The sequence below is a fragment of the Arachis hypogaea genome, chromosome 19 (assembly GCF_003086295.3).
Source record: "Arachis hypogaea cultivar Tifrunner chromosome 19, arahy.Tifrunner.gnm2.J5K5, whole genome shotgun sequence".
NCBI classification, from domain to species: domain Eukaryota; kingdom Viridiplantae; phylum Streptophyta; class Magnoliopsida; order Fabales; family Fabaceae; genus Arachis; species Arachis hypogaea.
Genome location: NC_092054.1, coordinates 5,394,644 through 5,417,091, shown reverse-complemented (window position 1 = coordinate 5,417,091; position 22,448 = coordinate 5,394,644). Strand labels below are relative to the sequence as shown.

The 22,448-nt window shown below is 31.9% G+C and overlaps 2 protein-coding genes across 2 annotated transcripts; one reads left to right on the top strand and one right to left on the bottom strand.

Moving 5' to 3' along the window:
- Positions 1-4,904: 4,904 nt before the first annotated feature.
- On the bottom strand, positions 4,905-6,597 carry LOC112777733 (uncharacterized). The gene is made up of 4 exons (XM_025822124.1): positions 6,024-6,597; positions 5,695-5,747; positions 5,322-5,375; positions 4,905-5,228 (listed from the first exon to the last, which is right to left on the bottom strand). The coding sequence occupies exons 1-4, from the start codon at positions 6,595-6,597 to the stop codon at positions 4,905-4,907; spliced, it is 1,005 nt and encodes a 334-aa protein (XP_025677909.1).
- Positions 6,598-15,024: 8,427 nt separating this feature from the next.
- Positions 15,025-20,400, top strand: LOC112779480 (nuclear poly(A) polymerase 4). The gene is made up of 12 exons (XM_025823770.3): positions 15,025-15,460; positions 15,566-15,643; positions 16,200-16,307; positions 16,865-16,927; positions 17,013-17,174; positions 17,508-17,621; positions 17,736-17,798; positions 17,933-18,262; positions 18,365-18,529; positions 18,659-19,450; positions 19,728-19,804; positions 19,894-20,400. Exons 1-12 carry the CDS (start codon positions 15,347-15,349, stop codon positions 19,919-19,921), a joined length of 2,094 nt encoding a protein of 697 aa, XP_025679555.1. The 5' UTR covers positions 15,025-15,346; the 3' UTR covers positions 19,922-20,400.
- Positions 20,401-22,448: the final 2,048 nt, after the last annotated feature.

The following is a 22,448-nucleotide window of genomic DNA, read 5'->3' as shown; positions in this document are numbered from 1 at the left end:
GTAGATACAATTTTTTTGGTATAACATTGTTAAAAATATATATTTTTAAATATTAAATCAAAAACCCTCTCCTAAAAAACTAATAAGCCTAACAACAAATAAAAAGAAAAAAGAAAACAATAAAGTAATGACTCATTAATAGTTGTTATCATAATGTAAAATAATTTTTCATAGTGAATTTTTTCTCCAAAAATCTTGACAGACAGCCGGAAGCCCGTAACCCTCTAATAAATAGAATTTAAAATATTCTCTTGCATATATTAAGTTTTTCTTCGTTTTTTCTTTAATTAAGAGTGAAACTGAACCCAAAACTTTTAAATAAAGATAAAGATATTATATTATTTAAATTATAATTTATTGGCAGATGGCAATTTTTTTTCATATCTCAATTTAAAAAAAAAAAAAGATTAAATATCAATCCAACATAAATATCACAATTGTGATAGCTTTAATACGAGGAGAAAAGAAAGTAAACAACACTACATTACATCTGAAAGTTAGTAGCGATTATGGAACCGGATAGCAGTGGTTGTTAATCCGCTAATTGATAACGTGCGGCTAAACATTTAACAGCGGTTAATAGTAACTACTGGAATAACCACTGCTATATGGTATTTTATCGCGATATGTTTTTGCGGCGGTTCTAACCGCTACTAAATAGTAAACTAGACTACTTGGAGATAGCAACGATTCTGCAAAATGCCATCTTCTGAAAAGTTGTTTTTCTAATATAACAACAGGATTTTAATCGTTGCCAAATGTCATATTATGATTTTTTTTTGTTGTTTAAATCCGAATTTTCATATATAATTATTATTTTAATTCCTGTTACGTTCTTCCACTACGTAAGTTGCTTTAATTTATTAAAACAACCAATAACTAATCAAACTAAAAAACACAAAATAGAACAAAAATATTTACGCAAAAGTTAATCATTATAAGAAAAATTTGTCTTCAGTGCATCAATTTCTGTAAACAAGAAATTAATAACTCAAAAGTCATTAAACAGCGAACAATCAAAAAGTGTTCAGACTCAAGTTTCTCTATTTCCATTGACTTGATTCCATGATTTTTCATTCAGATCATTAGTGCCAGAAGATCATGTTGCACGGGATACGGTCGGTGCACTTCCCAAAGCTTCCAGATCCGCAGCTACGTTAGGTGACAAATTACCTCCTTGTTGCTGGATTAGGTATCTTAACAAATTTCTCATTGTCTGTGTCTTTGCCTTTTCCTCTGCTGCCTCTGCCTTTAGTACTGCTGCCTCTGTCTTAAGTTCTACAATCTCCTTCTGATACTCCTCAATTTGCACACTGGAGTCCGACTGCTGTGGAATATTAGGAAAACACTGAGTGGGACATGGCCCGAAACCCATTCCACGAACTCGTCCTGGGTGCTCCTTGCCAAGAACTTGTGCGAGGGAATCATTCTGCGAAAGCCCCTTGTGGGATGCGTCTTGGCCCTCAATATGCTCAATTGCTTCCTGTAGACATGTAATATTTGGAGTTACACTAATTTTAGATCTACAATTGTAAATTCAAAAAGAAAAGTGAAAAATTAAAGAACATGACTTACACCAACAACATGCGCATCTTCATTTATATACGTGCCATCCTTTTTTTTTATGTGACATGGTCAATATCTCTCCTCTACCAATAGGTATTCCCTGTCGTTGCTCCTATAACATTCATGTGGACACAATCATAGTTAAAAAAAATAATAGTTTACTTTATGAATTCAGACGTTGGCTTGATTTTTTTTAATTTATACTTGAATACAAACTCAAAATGCACTGATAGTACACGAGAAAACTCCAATCGTAAATTTGTGCACATTATTATGTAATAAATATTTTTTAATTCATGAATTATTTTTTACGTAATACGAAATCGAAATTATATCTAATGCATTAACTTACAGTGTTTGAAATATGTTTTTCAAAAAAAAAATTATTAGCGAGAGCTAGAATAGGCTTAACAAGGCAATGTTTAAACAAAAAATTTCAAGTTAAAAGTATATTGCAGCGGTTGAGAGAAAACTGCTGCAAAAAGTTCATCAAACATATTTGTCCATTCGATATTTTGCGGCGGTTAAAGCAAAACCGCGGCGGTTAAAGCAAAACCGCTGCAAAATGTGACTCTTTTAGTAGCCTCTTCCAAATTCGTCGTGCTAACCGCTGCCAGATTCTATTTAGAAATCGCTGCTAAATATCCGTCACTATCTGCTGATTTTCTTGTAGTGATAAGTGTTAATTGCTATGGATAAAAACAGTCCACTACATTAATAAACACAAATTCCAAAATATATCTCTAAATAAACAAATTTACTAATTAAGAGGATTGATAACTTAAAATCATACCATAAAAACAATATTCATGGACTTGCCGTAAATGAATAGTATTATTTATTTATTGTTGGTTTTTAACACCTAAACGGCTAAATCTTAGAAATGGGCAATATTTTAGCGAGTAAATCCCTAAAGTAGTTCCTCAGATTGAGCCCGTGCACCAATGTTACCCCTAACTTTCAAAATGCTCTAATTGCACCCTTCAGATTGAGCTCCGTGCGAAATTCTGATCCTTCCACCCAATTCCGGCGTGACTCAGCAGCCGGAGCGCTGAGTTGGCTGCTTATGGTCCACGTAGGCAGCCTTAAACGGCTAGCTGATGTGGAGTGTCATTAAAGAATCTCCGAATTTCCCGAATTAGTCCCTGTTACCAATTATAAACCCTAAAGTTGTTCTTCCCTCTTCCTGTGTGAATTGGTTCGTCGTCCAGCTCAAGCTTTTCTTCCCTCTTCCTCTTATTCTTCTTCTTCGTCCTCTCCCGCCATGAGTGACAGTCACGCTTCTCGAAGGTCGAATCGCTCATCTGCGACCAGAAACTGGAAAGGGAACAATGTGTGCAGCTGGCGTTCAGCAGTTCCAGAGTGGTGTGGTTGTGGGTGCAGGCCTATCCTTCAGTGGTCAGGGACGGAGAGTCATCCTAATAAGCCGTTCTTCGGGTGTCCGAATTATAACGTGAGTGCATTTACTGGCTAAAATTTCTAGTGTTGGTTAGTTGAGGTAGTTGTTTGATAAGGTTGATGCATATTTGCAGACTAGTGGAAAGATTTGGTGTGGGTTATTTGTCTGGGCAAATTCTGTACAGGATGAGGTGCCGTTGAAGTTTGATGAAGAAGATGAGCATGGTGTGATGAAGATGAACATTGCATGGAAGGTGGGCAAACTAGAAGCAGATGTGAGAAATGTAAAGCTGATGGTCCAAGTGCTTGGTTTAGGGGTATTCGTGTTATTTGTGTTTGTGTTGATGTTACTGTTGAAGGTTTGATTAGGCTGAGAACTGAAACATAGAACCAGTGTAATCCAGTTTATGAACAATGTAATTGACATTAGTTTATTTTTGATATATTGAATGACTATTTGGTTTTGTTTTTGTAAATATAATTGAACACCCAATTATGTTATGGATAAGAAACAACAGCAAAACCTTACATAAGGCATAATTCACAACTGAATGACAATAACACTAGTTCATATAAAATTCTGCAATAATGCATTGATGACAATAACAAGCAAAAAAATACTGAGCATTGTTTCAGCTAGATTTCAGAAACTTAGTTAGTATTTAAAAGTTGCAGAGGTGTCTATGAATCACCATGACCAAACAAAAAAGACTAAGATAATTATTTCACAAAATATTACAAACTTTCAGAATTTCAACCAAAAGCTAGGAACATAATCACTTCTTTTTTGGCGGTTTGAACCCTGTGGTGGGCACAAACTTGAGGAAGTTGGCCAGCCTTGCTGCAGTTGCCTCACTAGCTCCCTCCATTGGATTGAATGATGCAGAGCCAGTTGGAGTAGGTGACCTTCTTCTAAGTGGCAGTTTCCCAGGTCTTGTAGGTGTCTTCCTCTTTTGTTCATGCTCCTGCAATGCAGACAATACCTTACATAAGGCCTAGAAAATAAGATGATTGTCAAATAATAAAAACACATTACATGAAGCATTATTAAACACAATACCTTTTGGGAGTTTTCAGCTTCAGAGTATGAGGGCTGAGACAAATCAATCTCAGCCTGCTGGACATCCACTTCCACATGAGTGGCAGGAACAGGGGCAGATGCAGTAGCAGTAGCAGACGCTGTTGCAGTTCCAGAGCCTGTAGCAGTAGCAGAGGCACTTGCAGCTTGAGGTGCATTGGAAGTAGTTGTTGTAGCTGACGCAGAGGCAGTTGCAGTGACATTCTGAGCAGCAGCCTTAGGGTCTTTAGCAGCAGCCTCCGCAGCTTTCTTCTTCGCAGCCTCTGCAGCTTCAGCAGCCTTCTTCTTCTCACACCCTCTTTTTGTATGACCTTTCTGCAAGCAATACTTGCAAGTGAATGGTCGTAGCTGTCTCTTCAGAGTGGTGGTTGGCTTTGATTTCTTGCTAGACTGACCCTCCTCATCCGTATCCTTCCTTCTCTTGGTTTGGAGCTGTCCAGGTTTCCTCTTAACCAAAGGTGCCAATGGTCTGTTGTTCTCAGATCTTTTCTATAATTGTTGGCCAGGTAAAGGATTTATGTGGTGGGAGTAAGTGGCTTTGTACGACTCCATTGTGAGGAGCTTGTGGCAGAAATCCGCTGGCCACTTGTTCACTCTAGCAATAACAGCACATGCGTGCACACATGGGATTCCTGCAACACATGGGATTCTAGCAATATCAGCAATAATAATTAGGTGCATAGTTAATTAGACTCACTAGCCAAAGTACTTAAATAATTAAGTAACAGTTAAATACATTACCTGTTAGGATCCAAAACTGACAAGTACATGGCTTTTTTCCCAAATCCACTACATGGTGTGCATGGTGTCCATGTACCTCGAACTTCTCGTATCTGGTGTCTCCAGCCCATATTGGTTGCCATTACCCAGATTCCTTCCTCAGCTTCTCCAGTCTGCTCTTGATCACTGGGGAAAGTATCCCCACATGATTATCCAACTTCACTTTATTTTTGGCTATCGTCCTCATTACGAACATCCTAACCTCTTCCAGCAGTGTGATTATAGGCTTCCTCATAGCTTCCTTAATCTTTGCGTTGAATACTTCGCACGCATTGTTACATATTGAGTCTAACTTTGACTTGTGACTGAACTGAGATCTTGTCCAAGAATGTGTTGGCCATTTTTCTAGGTATGCCCAAGCCTCCGGATTTAGCCGCTTCAACTTTTCCCTATGTTCCCTGAATTCCTAAAAGGTTGTGGCTCGTGCACAATCCCACAGCAAGCCTCTTAGCTCCAGATCTTTCCATTGCTTGTTGAAATTCTTCCACAAATACCATACACAGAAACGGTGATGCACATTGGGCATCACCTCCTGTACAGCATTTATGAGTCCCTGCAACACAAAGTAGATGCAAATAATAATTAACTCAGATACAGCCGAGAGAAGTTTATAGAATACACAGTTATATGTTCACATAATAGATGTTGCTTTTTTATATTTTCACCATAGTAGACCCTGACTTTTAATATTTTCACCATAATAGTCCCTGATTTTGTATTAAACGCACCATATTGTCCCTAACTTTTGCTATCGTGCATCTAAAGTAGTTCTACTCACATATCAGCAAGCCTCTTATATGATCCAATATATTATAATATAGTGAAGGCAACCAAACAGAAAACTAAATCAGAAGGGATTAGCAGCCATGTACCTTTTGCATATCAGAAATGAAACACCAACCATGTGTCTTGTAATCTCCCAAATCTGCGTGCAATAGTTCTAGGAACCATTTTCAGTTGGCAGTGTTTTCAACTTCCACAATTGCTCATGCAATGACGTATATGTGGTGGTTTGCATCCTACGCAACAGCTGATAGAATCTGCCCTCCAAAGACAGTTTTCAGGAAAGCACCATCAAGTCCAATGAGTGGACAACATCCTGCCTTAAATCCATTCTTGCAGCCACTTAAACACACATACATTTTCTCAAATATGACATCACCATTTGGCTATGGGATGGTGCAAATTTGGACAGTTGAACCCGGGTTAGTCTTCAGCAGTGTCTCCCCATAGTCCCTCACCATTGCATACTGTGCCTTTTCATCACCATATACAAGGTTTCTAGCATCAGATAGTGCCTTTGAGATCGAGTTCCTATTCAATGACAGATCATACTTAGTCTTGAAGAAGGTGTTTGCATCACAATGCCTGAAGTTGGGATACTTTCTGTTTTTCTTCACCAGCTTAATAGCAACCCAGTTACGATTGGCTGTTCTGTTCTTATCCTCCCTTGCACAGCTATGATCATCTCTGAAAGTTTTCACTTGCCAGCAAGTATCGTCTCGATCCTTGGAAGCAAAGATAACCCAACTGCATTCCTTCACCTTGCAAACTGCCCTAAGCCTCTTCCTATCATTTTTATTGAATCGAATACGCATTCCCTCCTGGATGGTGTACTCCCTAACAGCCTCTTTAAAATCCCACTTCGTATTAAACTTCATTCCAACCTCTAAGTGAAGCTCCCCAAACTTAGCCCCCTCTCTAAAAACTGGAAACACCTCATCAGACTCGGTCTCCTCTTCTAATTCGTCTTCAAAATTGGGTGGGGTTTTCATCTCCAATGAATGTCAATAGTTGGCACCATCAAAATTGGTCCCAGGATCGTATGCATCATAATCATTATTCTTATCAATTCCTACTTTCCCAAAATCCACTTCAACATCAGAATTAATCTCCACAAAAGCATCGTCATCAACACAAATCTTCTCCTTCATCTTATTATTCCCCTTACCCTTATCCTGTGAATCACTCTTATTACTTGTTTTCTTCTTACGTTTTACCTTACGTGAAGGAACAGGGTCCGCAGCACATGAATCAGATGAGCTGTCTTCCCTTACTGGTTTATAGGGCTCATCTTCTGAACTATCATCAGAACTAGTGTTAAACCCGTGCGATGCACGGGCTTATATTTAAATTTGATAAGTTAAATTAAAAATAATATTTTATAACCATATATTTTTTAAATTTAGTATAACACTATCATCGTCGTTATATAATAAACGTGTTAAATATGTTGTTTTATCTTTATTCAAAGTAAAATATAAATAGAAGAGTTTGAAGTTTATAATATTCTTGAACCATAAGGAGGGAGACATAAAAAAATAAGAACATATATAACTGTAATAATAGCATGTTAATTTTACACTAAATTTTATATCAAAAAGCTAATAAAAATTTATCGACAACCTAGTATCTTACTAACTTCATTAGAAAAGCAATTGGCATAGGATGTTGTGCTCCTTGTTACACATTTTATTTTAAATTTGAAAAAAGAGTTATAGATAAATTAGTTATATCTATAGTAAATATTTGTACAAAAGTGTAAACCATAACATGCTATTAAAATGAAAATAATATTATTCTTACCTAAATATTATTAAAAACCTATTTGAACACGACATTTGTTGTTGATGACTTTGGATTGCCGTCTTCGTCTAGAATTAAAACCCTGAGGCCACTGCGACTCTTAATTCTTGACAAAGCAACATAAAGTTGTCCATGGGTGAACACTGATTTTGGCAAATAAAGCCGTACATGTGATAATGATTGACCCTGACTCATGTTAATGAAAATTGTCTCCGTTGGAACTTAAATGGCAATCCTGAATCTGAAGAGATCAAGTTCATTCTTGGAATGTACACTTTATCTCCAATATTTCTATCAGTCACTAATGTCACTCCAATTACGTTGCTGCAAAGTTCGTTAACTATTAATCTTGTCCCGTTACATAAACCTGAAGTCTGGTCTATGTTTCGCAGTAGCATTACAGCGACTCCTAGCTTCAAAGTCAACTTGTGATTGGGTAGTCCCAAACATTTGATGTTATTTAGGAACTCTGGTGTGAACCACTCTTGTTGTACATCTTCATTCTCATCAGCTTGACATGTTGTGTCAGAGCTCAAATACTCCTTTTCCATCCCTGGAAAGATTGTCAAGACAAAATTGTTTACCTTCTCGACACTCTCAAGCGTGGGTGCAAGAATTGCCCTACTATGAAAATACCTGTAATCTGACATGTTTTGCAACAAATTTGGATATATAAAGTCTACCAAATGAGAGAGAGGGTCATCAGTAGTTGTAATCAATAGATCATCTGGGATTTCAACTTTTGATTCATCACCAACAACAGAGCCAATATTTCCATTTCCAACATCAAGTATCCAATTAGCAAATCTCTTCATTTCACCTTCATCTTGATCCGAAGAAGACATTAGAAGCCTCATATTCGTATGCAGTTTCAGAACCTTACAAAATGACCACAGATGGGATGAGTTAATAGCGAATGCCAATATATTGTGTCTACTTCTTTTCGGAATCACCAGAAGTATCTGTCTGAAATCACCTCCTAGAACAACAACCTTACCACCAAATGGTTGATGTGTCTTATGTTGATCGGTAACTGACATAAGATCCCTGAGCATCCGATCAAGTGCTTCAAAACGTCAGTTGTACCTTCCCTCGCATACAACATATTGAGAACTCAAAATTGGATCCTGTTTTGGATTTCTCTGATCTCTCCTCATACCACATCATGGCGTCGCAATGCCGACAAAAAAATTCTGGGTCACCAATATCTATCACATCTAATAATCACCAAGATAATAAATTGTTTCAGTTATATCTGCAACAAATACTTTATATAAAAATATACCTTTCTTTCACCATGTTAAGTATAAAAATAATATTTATAAAAGATTACCGAAGAATGCAATTTATGGATTAAAAAGATGAAATCATATAATACAAGTTCATTGTGCCAACCTCAAGATTTAAGTTTTACATGCACGTTAATCAAACAATAAAAATTACAATAAATCAATGTTCAAATACAAAAATGATCATATATAACCATATCTTAGTTTGAATTTTAAAACTTGAACACTAAACAATAATTTTTTGTTTATAAAAAACATAACAATAGTAAATAATAAAGTGCTGATATTGCTACTTCTTAAATTACCTGTATTCTCAGCAACATCGAATATGGCTAGGTATTCAATTTGCACAGAATCATCTAATATAGTCGTGTTTTCAGTAATATCCTCAACTTCTTCAAAAATTTTTGAAAGATTTATAGTCAATTCCTTCAAGAATGTTTTTCTTTATATTAGGTGTCTTTCTTTTTCAGCTATGCACACTTCTTCTAATTCTTTAGTATCTAAATTTGAATTAGATGTACTTGCTCCTGTAATCATTAGAGATAATACATCAAGTACTTTATATTATAAAAAAAGAAAAATAAATATATGTTAAATGTTTGAATCAGTTGAATTATGAATATATATTATGAAGGTAGTATTAAAGATAAAAGAAGTAAAATTTTAGCTTTGTGATAATTACAATCTATCATGCTTATCTTACCATGTCTCTTTTGAAGTAGCATAGTCTTCCTATTCAGTCTTGCATCCCTTTGCAATCTAATTCGATTTGTGTACTCCAATGAATCTATAATAATTATTTAGCATATACCAAAGATTGTTTTTAATAGACCAATTGAAAAGTTAAATGTTTGGTCTTTAAGTAATAAAAGCATATTAACATACGCTGGCTTTGTAACTGGTCGATATTGTTTGATGTTTGTTGAAGATGTTGCTGACTTGTCTGATGACATAGGCTATCATATGCTTCACGTGTGATACCCGAATTACTAATATCACTAATATTGGAAGTTGGAGACCTTGATCGATATGGTGTTGGGTTATTACCTAATAAGATAACTCGAGATATTAGTTTTGAACATATTTTATGTTAAAGTTTATAATTGAATAAATAGTAGGAAAATCAAAATACATAAAGTGCATGTACATTCACATAAGCAAGTTCCAAAAAAAAAATCATCCAAAAATAAATCTGTATTAATGCTATTTGTAATATTCGACAACACTGATTGAAAATGCACACCATTGGAACTATCACTCGAATTTCCTGTAATTTTTTCATAAACAAATTTAGTAACATATTACGAAGATAATGTAAATTAATAATTTATTACTTGTCAATAGCTAAATAATATATAGAAAATATTGTATTTTATGGGCTTTCATTCGACCAAAATACTCATGACATGTTAGTTATTTTGTATACCCAATAAAAACTAAATATATAGAACTGACATACTTAAAAATACCAAATAAAAAAATATATTATTCTAACCTAAAAACAAAAATGATAAAATAATTAATTTAATTTTTTATATGAAATCTACCTTAAATTGTGCTTCGCTTTGTATTTTCTTTGTCTTTTAATATCAATTTTCTCTTCAATATAATCTTGCTTCTCTTTAGACTTCTTACATCTTTCAATATATACCTAAAAATATTAAATAAATAAATTTTTTAACCAATTAAAAATATATATACATTATACATAATACATTTTTATTATCAAATTTTTTATACTATTAAAAAAATAAAGTAGTACACATATGACGGCGTTTGTTTTTTGTTTACATGTCCATCAAAACATAGACACAGGAGTACACAGGAGTACATGTATGGTGTTTGTTTAGTGAGACAAAAATGATGAAAGACATAGTCATACACAAACACCCATTAAAAACATGTATTTTGTGTCTCTCTAAAATGCTGAAACACTAATTTTTAATTTGAAACACTAATTTTTTTACAATTTTTTCTCATGTCTAACTTACCAAATAAAATATAAAATTAGTGTCTTCTTATACCAAATAAAATATAAAGATTTGTATACTATAAAGATTAGAGGACTCCTCATCAGAAGACATCAACATCACTGGGATCTTGCTACCCTGCCCCCTTTTCTGAGCCTTTGTACCTCCTATCCCAGTGGCAGACCTCAGGCAATACCTCCTATGAATTTTTGTTTGATTTGGTTTCGGGGTGTTCTTGGCCTTCTTTTTAAGTTTTTGTTCAATCGGCACCTTAACAAATGCTTTAACCCCTTTCTCCCTAGGTCGACTCACATTAGCAGTAGGATTCTTTTCATCATTTGGCCTAGCACCATCGTGTGGGGCAGCTGCAACATTTTCCTTAGCTTGCGTCCCAAAGTCCCTTACTTGATCATCAATGTGTACCATAACCTCCTTCCCTTCTATTAGTTCAGGTGACGAAACCTCATGTTCAATGTAGATATCAACAAGACCCGCATTCTGTGAACCCATCTCACACATCTCTCTTAGGTCTGCATCACTCTTTAACTTCCTCAATCCCTCCCCTATGCTCTTTCCTGGTACAAGCCACCAAACTTCCTTCATTCTGTCATAACCTAGCTCCTTATAATAATTTCTCAGGTAAAATACATCCAGCCTATCCACCTCAACATCACCAAGGCAGTTTCTGTTGTCCGGATAGTAACCAATCTTTTCATCTACACCATTTTCAAAAGTTCCTCCATGATGAAACATAATGTCTAGTACTTCATCCATCTGCGAGATAAGTAAACAAACAAATTAAACACATGCAATACTAACTTCTGACCATAACTAGAGAACTGTATCATTAGAGGAAACAACTCTTCTTGGATACATAAAAAAAACAGAGCAACCCAAACCCCATGCTAACAGCGTAACCACAAAAAACCTAACAACATATAAATCTAAACAAAACACCAAACGAAGATGAAATCTCCTACAATCAACACACCACGTGAAGAGCCATCAATAAAAATTCAAAAAAAAAAAAAAAAAACTTCAACTACACATTGTATTACTGACCTTGTTGTAGCTGACGATGACGATACCCTCTGCTTCAACAACTTCGTACATGTGGTGTCCTTCCTTCTCCTGCCAATGAACTCAGTCAAGAACGTGCCCTAACATCACAGCGTTCTCTTTCGTCCAAAGAAGAAACGTTTGAAGAGAAGTAGGAGAAAGACTAAACGAATGATCAACCCTCTCCCCAAGCAACCTTTTAATTTTCCTCCAGGGCAAAACGACGTCGTCCTGATTCATTAACACCCTCCAGGCAAAACGGCGTCGTTTAAGGCTGCCTACGTGGACCATAAGCAGCCAGCTCAGCACTCCGGCTGCTGAGTCACGCCAGAATTAGGTGGAAGGACCAAGATTTCGCACGGAGCTCAATCTAAAGGGTGCAATTATAGCATTTCGAAAGTCAGAGATAACATTAATGCACATACTCAATCTGAGGAACTACTTTGAAAATTTACTCATATTTTAGCTGATTTCAACCAAATTCCTTCGAGAATATTATTTTGCCACATAAGTTGTTTCCAAAATAGTTGTTAAGTGTAATTTTTATATATATATTTTTTAAGTGGAAATTTAAGGATGGGTATAAGCCAAATCTGGCTATAACAATTTAGGCCTTGTGACGCATTTAACTAGTGTGAGACGTGAGTTTAGTCTATAAATATTAAACTTCACTTGTTATTGAATTTAGTATACGTAAAAGTATTTATGAAAAAATATAACAAATTAAAAAAAATTAATCACATTCTTTATTGTAAAAAATTTATTTATATATTTATTTATATTTTAATAAGTTCAAACCAATTCGTGAACCTGAATCTAAGTCTATTAATTAATTTAACCTTTTAAAAGGTTCTAGACATAGAATTATTAGTTGTATTTATACTTTTAAGAGAAACTAAGAGAAAAAAATGTGAGAGAAGATATTATATGATAATAAAAATCTAATTTAACGATATGAATTAAGGAAAAAATTGAAAAAAAATATTCATAATTGTTTCTACTATTTTCTTTTTTTTTTTCTTTTTTTCTTTTGTGTGCCGCCAATATAAATGACTTTCTTGACCTAAAATCAATGGTAAGTTGGGGTTTAAAAGACGCCATGCACATTGAAATTAGTACATTAAACAAACCAATGTATGTAATTATACAAAATGGTCCTCACCTGAACTGAATTAGCTAACAAGGGTGCTGTTTGTTTGATATTTATATGTGTTAATGTTATTGCTATGATTTTGCAGAGGGGACCATTTTTTTTTATATCCAACCAAACAGTAGGTAACATCGGACCATGACTCTGACCACTTTGGTTAGTTGTTTTTAAATCACTATTTATGGTATTAAGATCTTTTTTTTGGTCAGGGTAGACTTTTGTTTTTTAAATAGCAGGAGCTTGATTAAAAAAAATCAGAATAGTAATTTAAAGATCTTTTGTTTTTTAAATCACTATTAAGTTTTTTTAGTTTAGATGGTTTTTTTTATTTTTTAGAGAAAATGGGCTTGTGATTGAGTTGTTTCAGCTTTGTTCATGTCAACATTTATCCGAAAGTTGCTTTTTCAGAGCCCAATTTGGTTTAAATGATCCAGTTATAAAAAGTAATAAAAAAATGTTGGGTTAGAAAATAAAAGATTTTTCAAATTCGCGACTCCTTGTCCTACGGATTAACCTAATTTGATGTGTTTTGTTTGGGATTTGCATCTTTTAAATTTTAAATTTAATTTTAGAAAATAAAATATAATTTTTATTATTTATTTTATAAATAAGACTAAGAAAAAATATGAAAAAAAATATTTAAAAAAAAGAGATTATATTTTATCTTCTTAAATAAAAATTTAAAATTTAGAGGATTTAAATTTATTTTATTTGTGCCCTCTTTTTCTTTAACCAACAATATAAATAATTATATTTTATATTAATTATATAAATAATTATTTAAAAAACAAAAATAATTTTATATTATTAATATATTAAAATTAACTTTTTACAAGTATTTTTTTGTAATAACATTACAGTAATATAAATTTTTTAAAATATTAAACTACTTTTATAAAACGATTGTAAATCGGTTAAGAAGATCCAAGTCTCTATAGATAAAAAATAAATAATAAAATTTTTAGTTATTATTTTCATATGAAAGAGTTTGATTTTTTACTAATAATTAATTTTAACATTTGTTATCTAAAATTTAAAAGAATTTAACGTGTATATTTTTATATTTGATTAGGTATTGAGTCTGTTACACAAATAAAAATAATTAATTTTTATACTTGCTATTTAAACATAATATTTTTTATATATATAAAAATATAATTAAATATTAGTATAAAAAAATTTATATTGAAAGTTATAAAATTAATTTAAATTTATTTTTTTTAAAAATAATTGAATCTTGATTCTAAATTTAAATCATAACATTATATTTTTTTAAATTGTATGTAATAAATATTAAAAAAAATATGAAAATATAAATTAAAAAGTTAAGTAGTAAAAATTTAAAACTAAATAAAAAATATGTATATAATAATATTTTTTATTTAAATTATATTATATTATTAATTTTATTTTTTGTATAATAGAAAGGTAAAAAAAAATAGAGAATAAGAGAAAAGATAGAGAATGTCATATTGTATATTTTAATTGTCAAATTTGTAATTAGTCATTGATAATGATATATAAGAGAAAAAATAAAAATAAAAAAGAGGAGAGGAAAACTTTTTAATTTTAAAAGAAAAAATTTAATTTTAATTATAATAAAAAAGTGATATGTAATATATTTTAGTTGTAAAATTAATTATATATAATATATAATAGATTTTTTTTGTTGACTATATAGTGCTTATTTGGGCGTCATTATTTTGATAAAAAAGATATTTTTTTAATAAAAAAATATATTTTTTTGTTTTTAGCGTGTTTGCCAAATTTCGAATAGTAAAAGTAAAAGCACTAGTAAAATCAGAAAAAATATCTTTTTTGGGAAGCTATAATTTACATCTTTTTTTTAAAAAATTTTTTTCCTTAAAAAAAAAGATATTTTTCATGTAATAAATCAATAAAAAAGTACTTTTATATTGTTATATCCAAACATAATTGATAAATAAAAAGATCTTTTTACATGAGATACCAAAATATAAAATTACTTTTACTTTTTCATAAGATCTTTTAAAAAAGATAACTCAAAAAAATATCTTTTCTTAAAAAACTCACCCAAATAAATCCCTAATAAATAATAAATTTGAACTTGAAAGATAATTTTTAAACAAAATAGTGCAATATTAGAAGAGTCTTATAAGGGAAAAAAAAACGAACATAAATATATGAGAAAAATCGGTCTTTTAGGGCTCTCTCTTTCTCTCTCTCTCTCGGTTGCTCGAAACATTTGTTTCAATCTCTTCTTCCTTAACCTTCATTACATCCCCTTTTCACTGCTTCCAATTCCCTCTTTCTTTTCCTTCCTTTCTTTATTCTTTCCTTATTACTCTTTTCAATTCACTTCTTAAATTTCGATTATCAATCGTTCTTTTTAGTCGTTTATTGTGTTTGATTCCTTTGGACATTTTTGTTTTTGAAAAAAAAAAAAAAGAATTTTTCCCCTTTTCCCTTTTGGTTTGGTGTTGAAATCATGGGAAATTGCGATGAAGTGGGAGCATCGTCGAAGCAATACGGTGTGACGAAGCCAATTTCAAAGGCTGGCCCAACGGTTGCTGATATCCAAAGGACTAAGGAATTAGAGAAGGTTTGTGTTTAAATTCACTGTTTATGCTTTTGTTTATATTTGTTAATTAAATCAAATCAAATTAATTTTCTGAGAATTGTTTTGGTGGGTGTTTCTTCATGCAAGTTTCTGGTTGATTCTGGGCTTTACGAGAGCGAGGAGGAAGCTGCCAAGAGAGTAGAGGTTCTTCACCGACTTGGACAGGTAAACGCCTTAGTGGAATCAAAAAAACGATTTTTTTTTTATGTTATGTATATTTTGATTATTACACTTTTTGTTTAGATATATAGTATTATTGATGATGATGGTGCCAATTTATGTATGTTCGGCTTTATTAGTGTAGTTGTTATCAACATGCTACTGATAATTGATTGTAGTTATCAAATACTATATAATTATCTAATATATTATTTGTGTAATCACTTTGTTACTTTATCTTGTTTTGCAACAAGAATGTAGTTCATCTGAAGACTTAAATGGTAAGAGCATTCAATCATAAACTGAGTGCTTATGGTTTCATAGGATATGAAGACCTATATGGTAGACTATATATGTGAGATAACCTAACTCTAACCTCATAGTTTTCTTGTTAACAATTAAGGTTGTTGACTTTACCCTTTAAGTTGTGCCCTGTGGTTGCACTTTAGTGGAGCAAATCTTTACAATTGTGATTGTCATGTTTGCAATGATGTGTGGTATACAAGATTCAAAGCCTTCAAAGTAACTGTTATTGCTTATGATTTGTTTTCCATTTTCTTAGGTGTTAAAAAGTTGGGTGAAGATGCTTACCCGCAGAAGAGGATACACTGATCAAATGGTTGAGGATGCAAATGCCGTTATATTCACTTTTGGTTCTTATCGACTTGGTGTGAGTTTCTTTCTTCACCAACATGCACATCTTATTTTTTCTTTTTGTTTTTAAAACTGTTGAAAGAAGATCACGAAGCACAACTTTATGTTTTGATGTATTCTTTGCAAATTTAAAGATGTTCTTAAAGTATCTTTCGTCTTTGTACAATGTTTTAGGAGCATAATAATCTTGATTGCATGGGATATTGATAAACTTTTGATTTGATTGATAGTCAAACTTAGACCATTAATTTTACTACTTTGATGCATGTGATAAATTAAACTCCCTCTTTGGTGTAACTTCTAATATGTTTCCCAATATTTCCCAATGTAGAGTAATTTGTACGTAGTAGGCATGGCCTATTGTTAACTGTTGTAAAATTTTTAATTGTAAGTTGTGCGTGAAGCCGAACTCCAATCTTACAATACTTTTAATTGTAAATTGTTTCCATTCCTTTAATGAGAAATTGACTTCTTCACCTGCTTCCATGGAGTAAAGAAATTGCCAAATTGAGCATGTATTTTCCCATAGTTATTTGTAATCCCCTTCTTTTTTTGAATTTTTCTATGATGTAGGTTCATGGTCCTGGGGCTGACTTGGATACTTTATGTATTGGGCCATCTTATGTTAATCGAGAGGTAGATCGATACTGCAAATAAGTTGATTATCTTCATGGAATTGATTCTAAAATTTCAATTCTAATATTTAATATTTTTTCTTCAGGAGGATTTTTTCTTTGCATTGCATGACATCCTTGCTAACATGGAGGAAATAACAGAACTGCAACCAATTCCAGATGCTCATGTCCCAGTAATGAAATTCAAGTTTGATGGAATATCGATTGATCTACTTTATGCAAGTATTTCTTGTTTAGTTGTGCGTGATGTAAGTAAAAAAGTTTTGTTCTTCAACTTTTTTCCCCACTTAAAAATATGTTATAATGTCCAATCAGGTTTTAGTTCTAATTAGTACTGTTTCTTTTCAAATCAAGAAAATAAGCATATGTGAATATCAAGAACGGCCTTTTTAGCATTCAATTTGCTTACAAATGAATCTTTTGCTGCTAAATAAGTGTTCTCGATTTGATCTTTGATGCATTTAGGAGGTCAAAGATGTTAGAATTCAATTATTTTCTTTATACGATTGTATCATTATCATGAGTTGATTCTTTATTTTTTGTCCTGTATATTGGAACCTTTTTCCTATGAATATGCGCAGGACTTGGACATAGCAGACGTTTCTATTCTACAAAACATTGATGAGCCAACAGTACGAAGTTTAAATGGCTGCAGGGTTGCGGATCAAATTCTTAAGCTTGTTCCAAATGTTGAGGTATTTTTTAGGATTATTATTTTTTATTTTTCAAATCACACATTCCCCATAATTTGTTGTGTACCATAAAAATTCTGACATGCTATTTTTTTTTTTTTGCTGGCTGAACCAAAGAATTTTCGAACAACACTTCGTTGCCTAAAGTTTTGGGCGAAAAGGAGAGGTGTCTATTCCAATGTGAGTTATACTTTATTGGTTGCATTTCATTAATCATGTTATGTCATGTTAGATTTGATTCCCCAGAAATATGATTAGTGGCTCAGTGGTATTTGTTTATTATTTCTGTATTTACTTTTGCATACTTATTTCAGGTTACTGGTTTTCTTGGCGGTGTTAACTTGGCCCTTCTTGTGGCTCGAGTGTGCCAATTATATCCAAATGCAATTCCAAGCATGCTTGTCTCTCGATTCTTTAGGGTGTATACACAGTGGCGGTGGCCAAATCCTGTCATGTTATGTCCTATAGAGGAGAATGAGCTGGGGTTTTCTGTTTGGGATCCTCGTAAAAATCCTCGTGATCGAACCCATCATATGCCAATCATTACTCCTGCTTATCCTTGTATGAATTCTAGTTATAATGTTTCTACAAGCACCCTTCGTGTTATGATGGAGCAGTTTCAATATAGCAACAAGATATGTGGGGTAATACTTGTTAGTTATTATGTTCTTGAGTTTTTCAGAAGTCTATTAGATTTTAAGCTATAAATAATGACTTTGCTTTTGTTAAAAAAAAAAAAAATTTAGGAAGTTGAATTGAATAAGGCTCAATGGACTGCTCTATTTGAGCCCTATGCTTTCTTTGAAAGCTATAAAAACTACTTGCAAGTAGACATAGTTGCTGCTGATGTTGATGACTTGCGTGCTTGGAAAGGTTGGGTGGAATCACGCCTTCGACAACTAACTTTAATGGTATGTCTACTTATTTATGATGGTCAAATGAGGAATGTTTTAAAGGGGTTGCCATGTTGAGTAATTTTCGGGGGAGAACATCAACTTGATTTCTTTGTCTCATTAAATTCATTTGGATTTTATTGACAGATTGAGCGTGATACTTTTGGGAAGTTGCAATGTCATCCCTATCCTTATGAGTATATGGATATGTCAAGGCAGTGTGCACATTCTGCTTTCTACATGGGATTGCAACGGAAGTCAGGGGAGATTGTTCAAGAAGGTCAGCAATTTGATATACGTGGGACTGTTGATGAGTTTCGACATTCAGTTAATATGTACATGTTCTGGAAGCCGGGGATGGACATTTATGTTTCTCATGTTCGTAGAAGGCAAATCCCATCCTACGTGTTTCCTGAGGGTTATAAACGATCTCGACAGTCAAGGCCAACTGGCCAACTGGACAATCCTCATAAATCATCTCATGAGGATATCTCTGGAACTGAACATTGTGAAAGAAACCCAAAAAGGAAGTATGTTGATAAGGTGGGTGTGAAACAGGATATTGCAGTGAAAAAACAATTTAGTGTTCCGATGGATAGCTTCGCTAGAAGCAGGTTGAGCATGGGTTTTAGTGGTTTAACTGCTGAGATGCACAATAGTGGCCATGATATGATTGAGAGGACAAAGTCTCCTGAATCTGACACTGAGTGTGCCTCAAATTCTAGTGTGGTTACCTCTCTTACAAGTGATGGTGGTTCCTGTGAAGATGTTGGGTCTACACAAATAGCAGTTTCAGTTGAAGATCACAAGGGTGTTGACGGGACGATCAGTGGCAGGTTTCATGATACGGTGTGTGGGATACATTCTGTCTCACTAGTGGAAAATGAAGTGCCTAGAGGAAATGAAGTATTACAAAACGAGCTACAACAACAGTTGGAGGTTTTGGCTTTCAATTCCTTATATAGCTTTATCCATTTCTCATTAGTCCAATCATTTGATCAGCTCTTAGTTTTTTGATATTACTATAATTAGTTGTTGTGCCATCTTAGTTTTAAGAATTAATGTGCTAGTGCATTCATCAACTGCTTTCTATGTTACCACTATTACTTAGATGTCGTGAACTTCCTATTTCTGTATTTCATATGATGGACTACATTGAGCACTGACCAATTTACTTGTATTTTGTGTTTTTCTTTTTGGGGGCTTTATTGTGAAGCCAAATCAAATGCCAGGGATGGTTCTTAATTCTAAAGGAAGCATCGACTCGGATGCTGTGCAAAAACCAATCATAAGGCATGTTTTTTAGTTTAATTTGTGATTTCTATACTTGTCTCTCTGTCTTTTGTCTTTTATGAGTTCACTTGTTCCTCCATATATGGCAGGAGATTGAGACCTTGTGCAATGAAGTAAGAGGAGAAAGCCAGTAGTTCAGGTAAGTATTAGTTTAAATGCTGGCTTTCATTTCACTAATTTTTTCAGGCTTGCATGGTCTCTCTCAAGCATGCAAAAGTGGATAATTGACATTAAGCTGAAGAGCTGGGACAAGAATTAGTCTTGTCCTTTCTACAGTTCGTAGTTTCTGCGTGTCATGATGTCTATGTTTACTCTTAATCTAAGGTTTTAATAGGATACCCCCTCAACTTAGTACATATTTACAGTTTATGGCCGTTTCTTCAATGTTCTTTGATCCTACTGATGTTGAGTGTGGGTTACTCATTCCTTTTTCTTCTACCTTTTGGAGATAGTTATAGTGATAGTGTGGGGTGGGGACTTTGACTTTTGTTTTCTAGAAAGAACACACATTTATGAGCAATATATTTTTATATGTACTTCATTTGAGAGGATAGTTTAGTACAATGTTATAGACTCTACAATCTTGATTCTTTGTACATTTCTTGCTTTATCCTAGTACACTATTAGGGACCAAAAACCAGAAGCCGAAAAAAAAAAAAAAAAGAAAACAGCACAATTGCACAAATGATATTTTGTATCTAAAACAACCAATAACACTGCGTGAGAAGATGCTTTATTTAGAAAAGAAGATAACAAAAAATGGAACTTTATTTAGAAATAAGAATTAAAAGGATGAATAAAAAAATAGTTTCGAGTAGGGGTGATGATAAATTCAGATTTCGATCAACCTGAAAATTTGATCCCGAATGGGTGGTAGTTAGATCAAATTACAAGGAAAGTTACAAACTCGTGAATATGATCTAACTAGATTAAGACTCACATCATGCATAGAGATAAATTATTTATATTATTTATATAATATAAATTTAGAAGTTAATTTGTAAAATTTATTGTATGATATATTTATTTAATTTGTCAATTTATATGATTCAATAATATTATTATTCAATACAAAAATATACAAAAAAAAAAAACCTTTTTAATATGGATAATTGTGTTTAATGGTTATTTTATAATTTAATTGAATAATAATGAATTAAATTTAATTGATTAAGACGTTTAAAATTTTGTCTAGCAATATATCAAAATTAATTTAAATTTTATAACGGTTGATGATAAATGATAATTTAAAATAAAAAAATTAATTTAAAATTTAATAATTATAAAAAGTAAAATTATATTATAAATAATAAAAATATTCAATTAAAATTTATTCTCTTAATTATATATATATATATATATATATATATATATATATATATATATTATTTTTAAATAGTTATTTTTGTTTATTTTTGTTATGTGATATTTAAATACTATGGTCAAGTGATGTTAGTTAAAATATAAGTATAGATATTATTAATGTTTTGATAATTAAAAACGACATTTAATTTTTTAATTTTATTTTGCATGAATCATGACAACATGTATTTTTAATAATATTGTTACAACTAAATAATATTAAAAAAATATAAATTGTTGAAAGAAAAAGAAGTGATATATAGACGACAAATACACTATATAACTTATAAATACAACTACACAAAAAAATAGAAAAATTAATGAATACAATCACATAATACATACGTTTAGCAAATTTTAAAAAAATTATTGTCATCAACTAAATTCTAGTTGTGTAAAAAATTAGCAAGAATGGAGAAGGAGAAAGAGAAAGTGGTATGAAATTATGTGAGAAGAGATAAAAAAAATGTGTAAAGTAAATGCTGATTTATATAATAAATATAAGAATGAGTGATGGGTATGAAATGAGAAGAGAAGGAATTATATTTTAATTAAATTTTTACATGTTAAAAAGAATTAACATTAACATTAAAAACAATAGTGTAACCTACATAAAAATAAAGGGTAAAAGAATATGAAAAGTTAAAGCTTAAAGAAAATCCTATAATATTATAAAAAGATAAGTTATTACGAGGAGATAAAAGTACCATAACAAACCTATGACATAATGCAAAAATAGAAGTTTATGACACCTAGGAAAAAAAATCTTATGTGATAATATAGAGTAAAATCAAATGTCTAAAAATGATTGTGAAATTATCTTGTGCTTTCTTTTAATATATTATAATAAATAATAAAAAATCAATTAAAGTTTATTCATTTGATTTTGTATAATTATTTTTTATTTTAATTTTTTAAATAGTTATTTTTTTTATTTTTTAATTTATATTTAAATATTATAGTACAATGATAAATCTATTAGATAACATACAAGAATGAATATTATTAATGTTTTGATAATTAAAAATAATATTTAATTTTTTAATTTTATTTTTCATGAATCATAATTTTTAATAATGTTATTACAACTAAATGATATTAAAAATATATAAATTGTTAAAAAAAAAGTGATATATATTTTTGGTTCCTAAAAAAGTGATATATATAAAGTGACAAAGATAATATATAACTTACGAATACAATTAGATAAAAAAATAAAAAAACTAATGAATACAATCGTAGAATCATATAAAAGAGGGCCCAAAGGCCCAAAGAAATGCTA

Excerpts from the sequence above, each read along its gene's own strand:
- LOC112777733 (XM_025822124.1), bottom strand. The coding sequence starts at position 6,597 with ATGAAAACCCCACCCAATTTTGAAGACGAATTAGAAGAGGAGACCGAG. Across the intron at positions 5,376-5,694 it reads TCATTTCTGATATGCAAAAG|GGACTCATAAATGCTGTACA; the intron begins GTACATGGCTGC and ends TTTGTGTTGCAG. Across the intron at positions 5,229-5,321 it reads ATGTGCATCACCGTTTCTGT|GAATTCAGGGAACATAGGGA; the intron begins GTATGGTATTTG and ends ACAACCTTTTAG.
- LOC112779480 (XM_025823770.3), top strand. The coding sequence starts at position 15,347 with ATGGGAAATTGCGATGAAGTGGGAGCATCGTCGAAGCAATACGGTGTG. Across the intron at positions 17,799-17,932 it reads GGAGAGGTGTCTATTCCAAT|GTTACTGGTTTTCTTGGCGG; the intron begins GTGAGTTATACT and ends TACTTATTTCAG. Across the intron at positions 19,805-19,893 it reads GTGCAAAAACCAATCATAAG|GAGATTGAGACCTTGTGCAA; the intron begins GCATGTTTTTTA and ends CATATATGGCAG.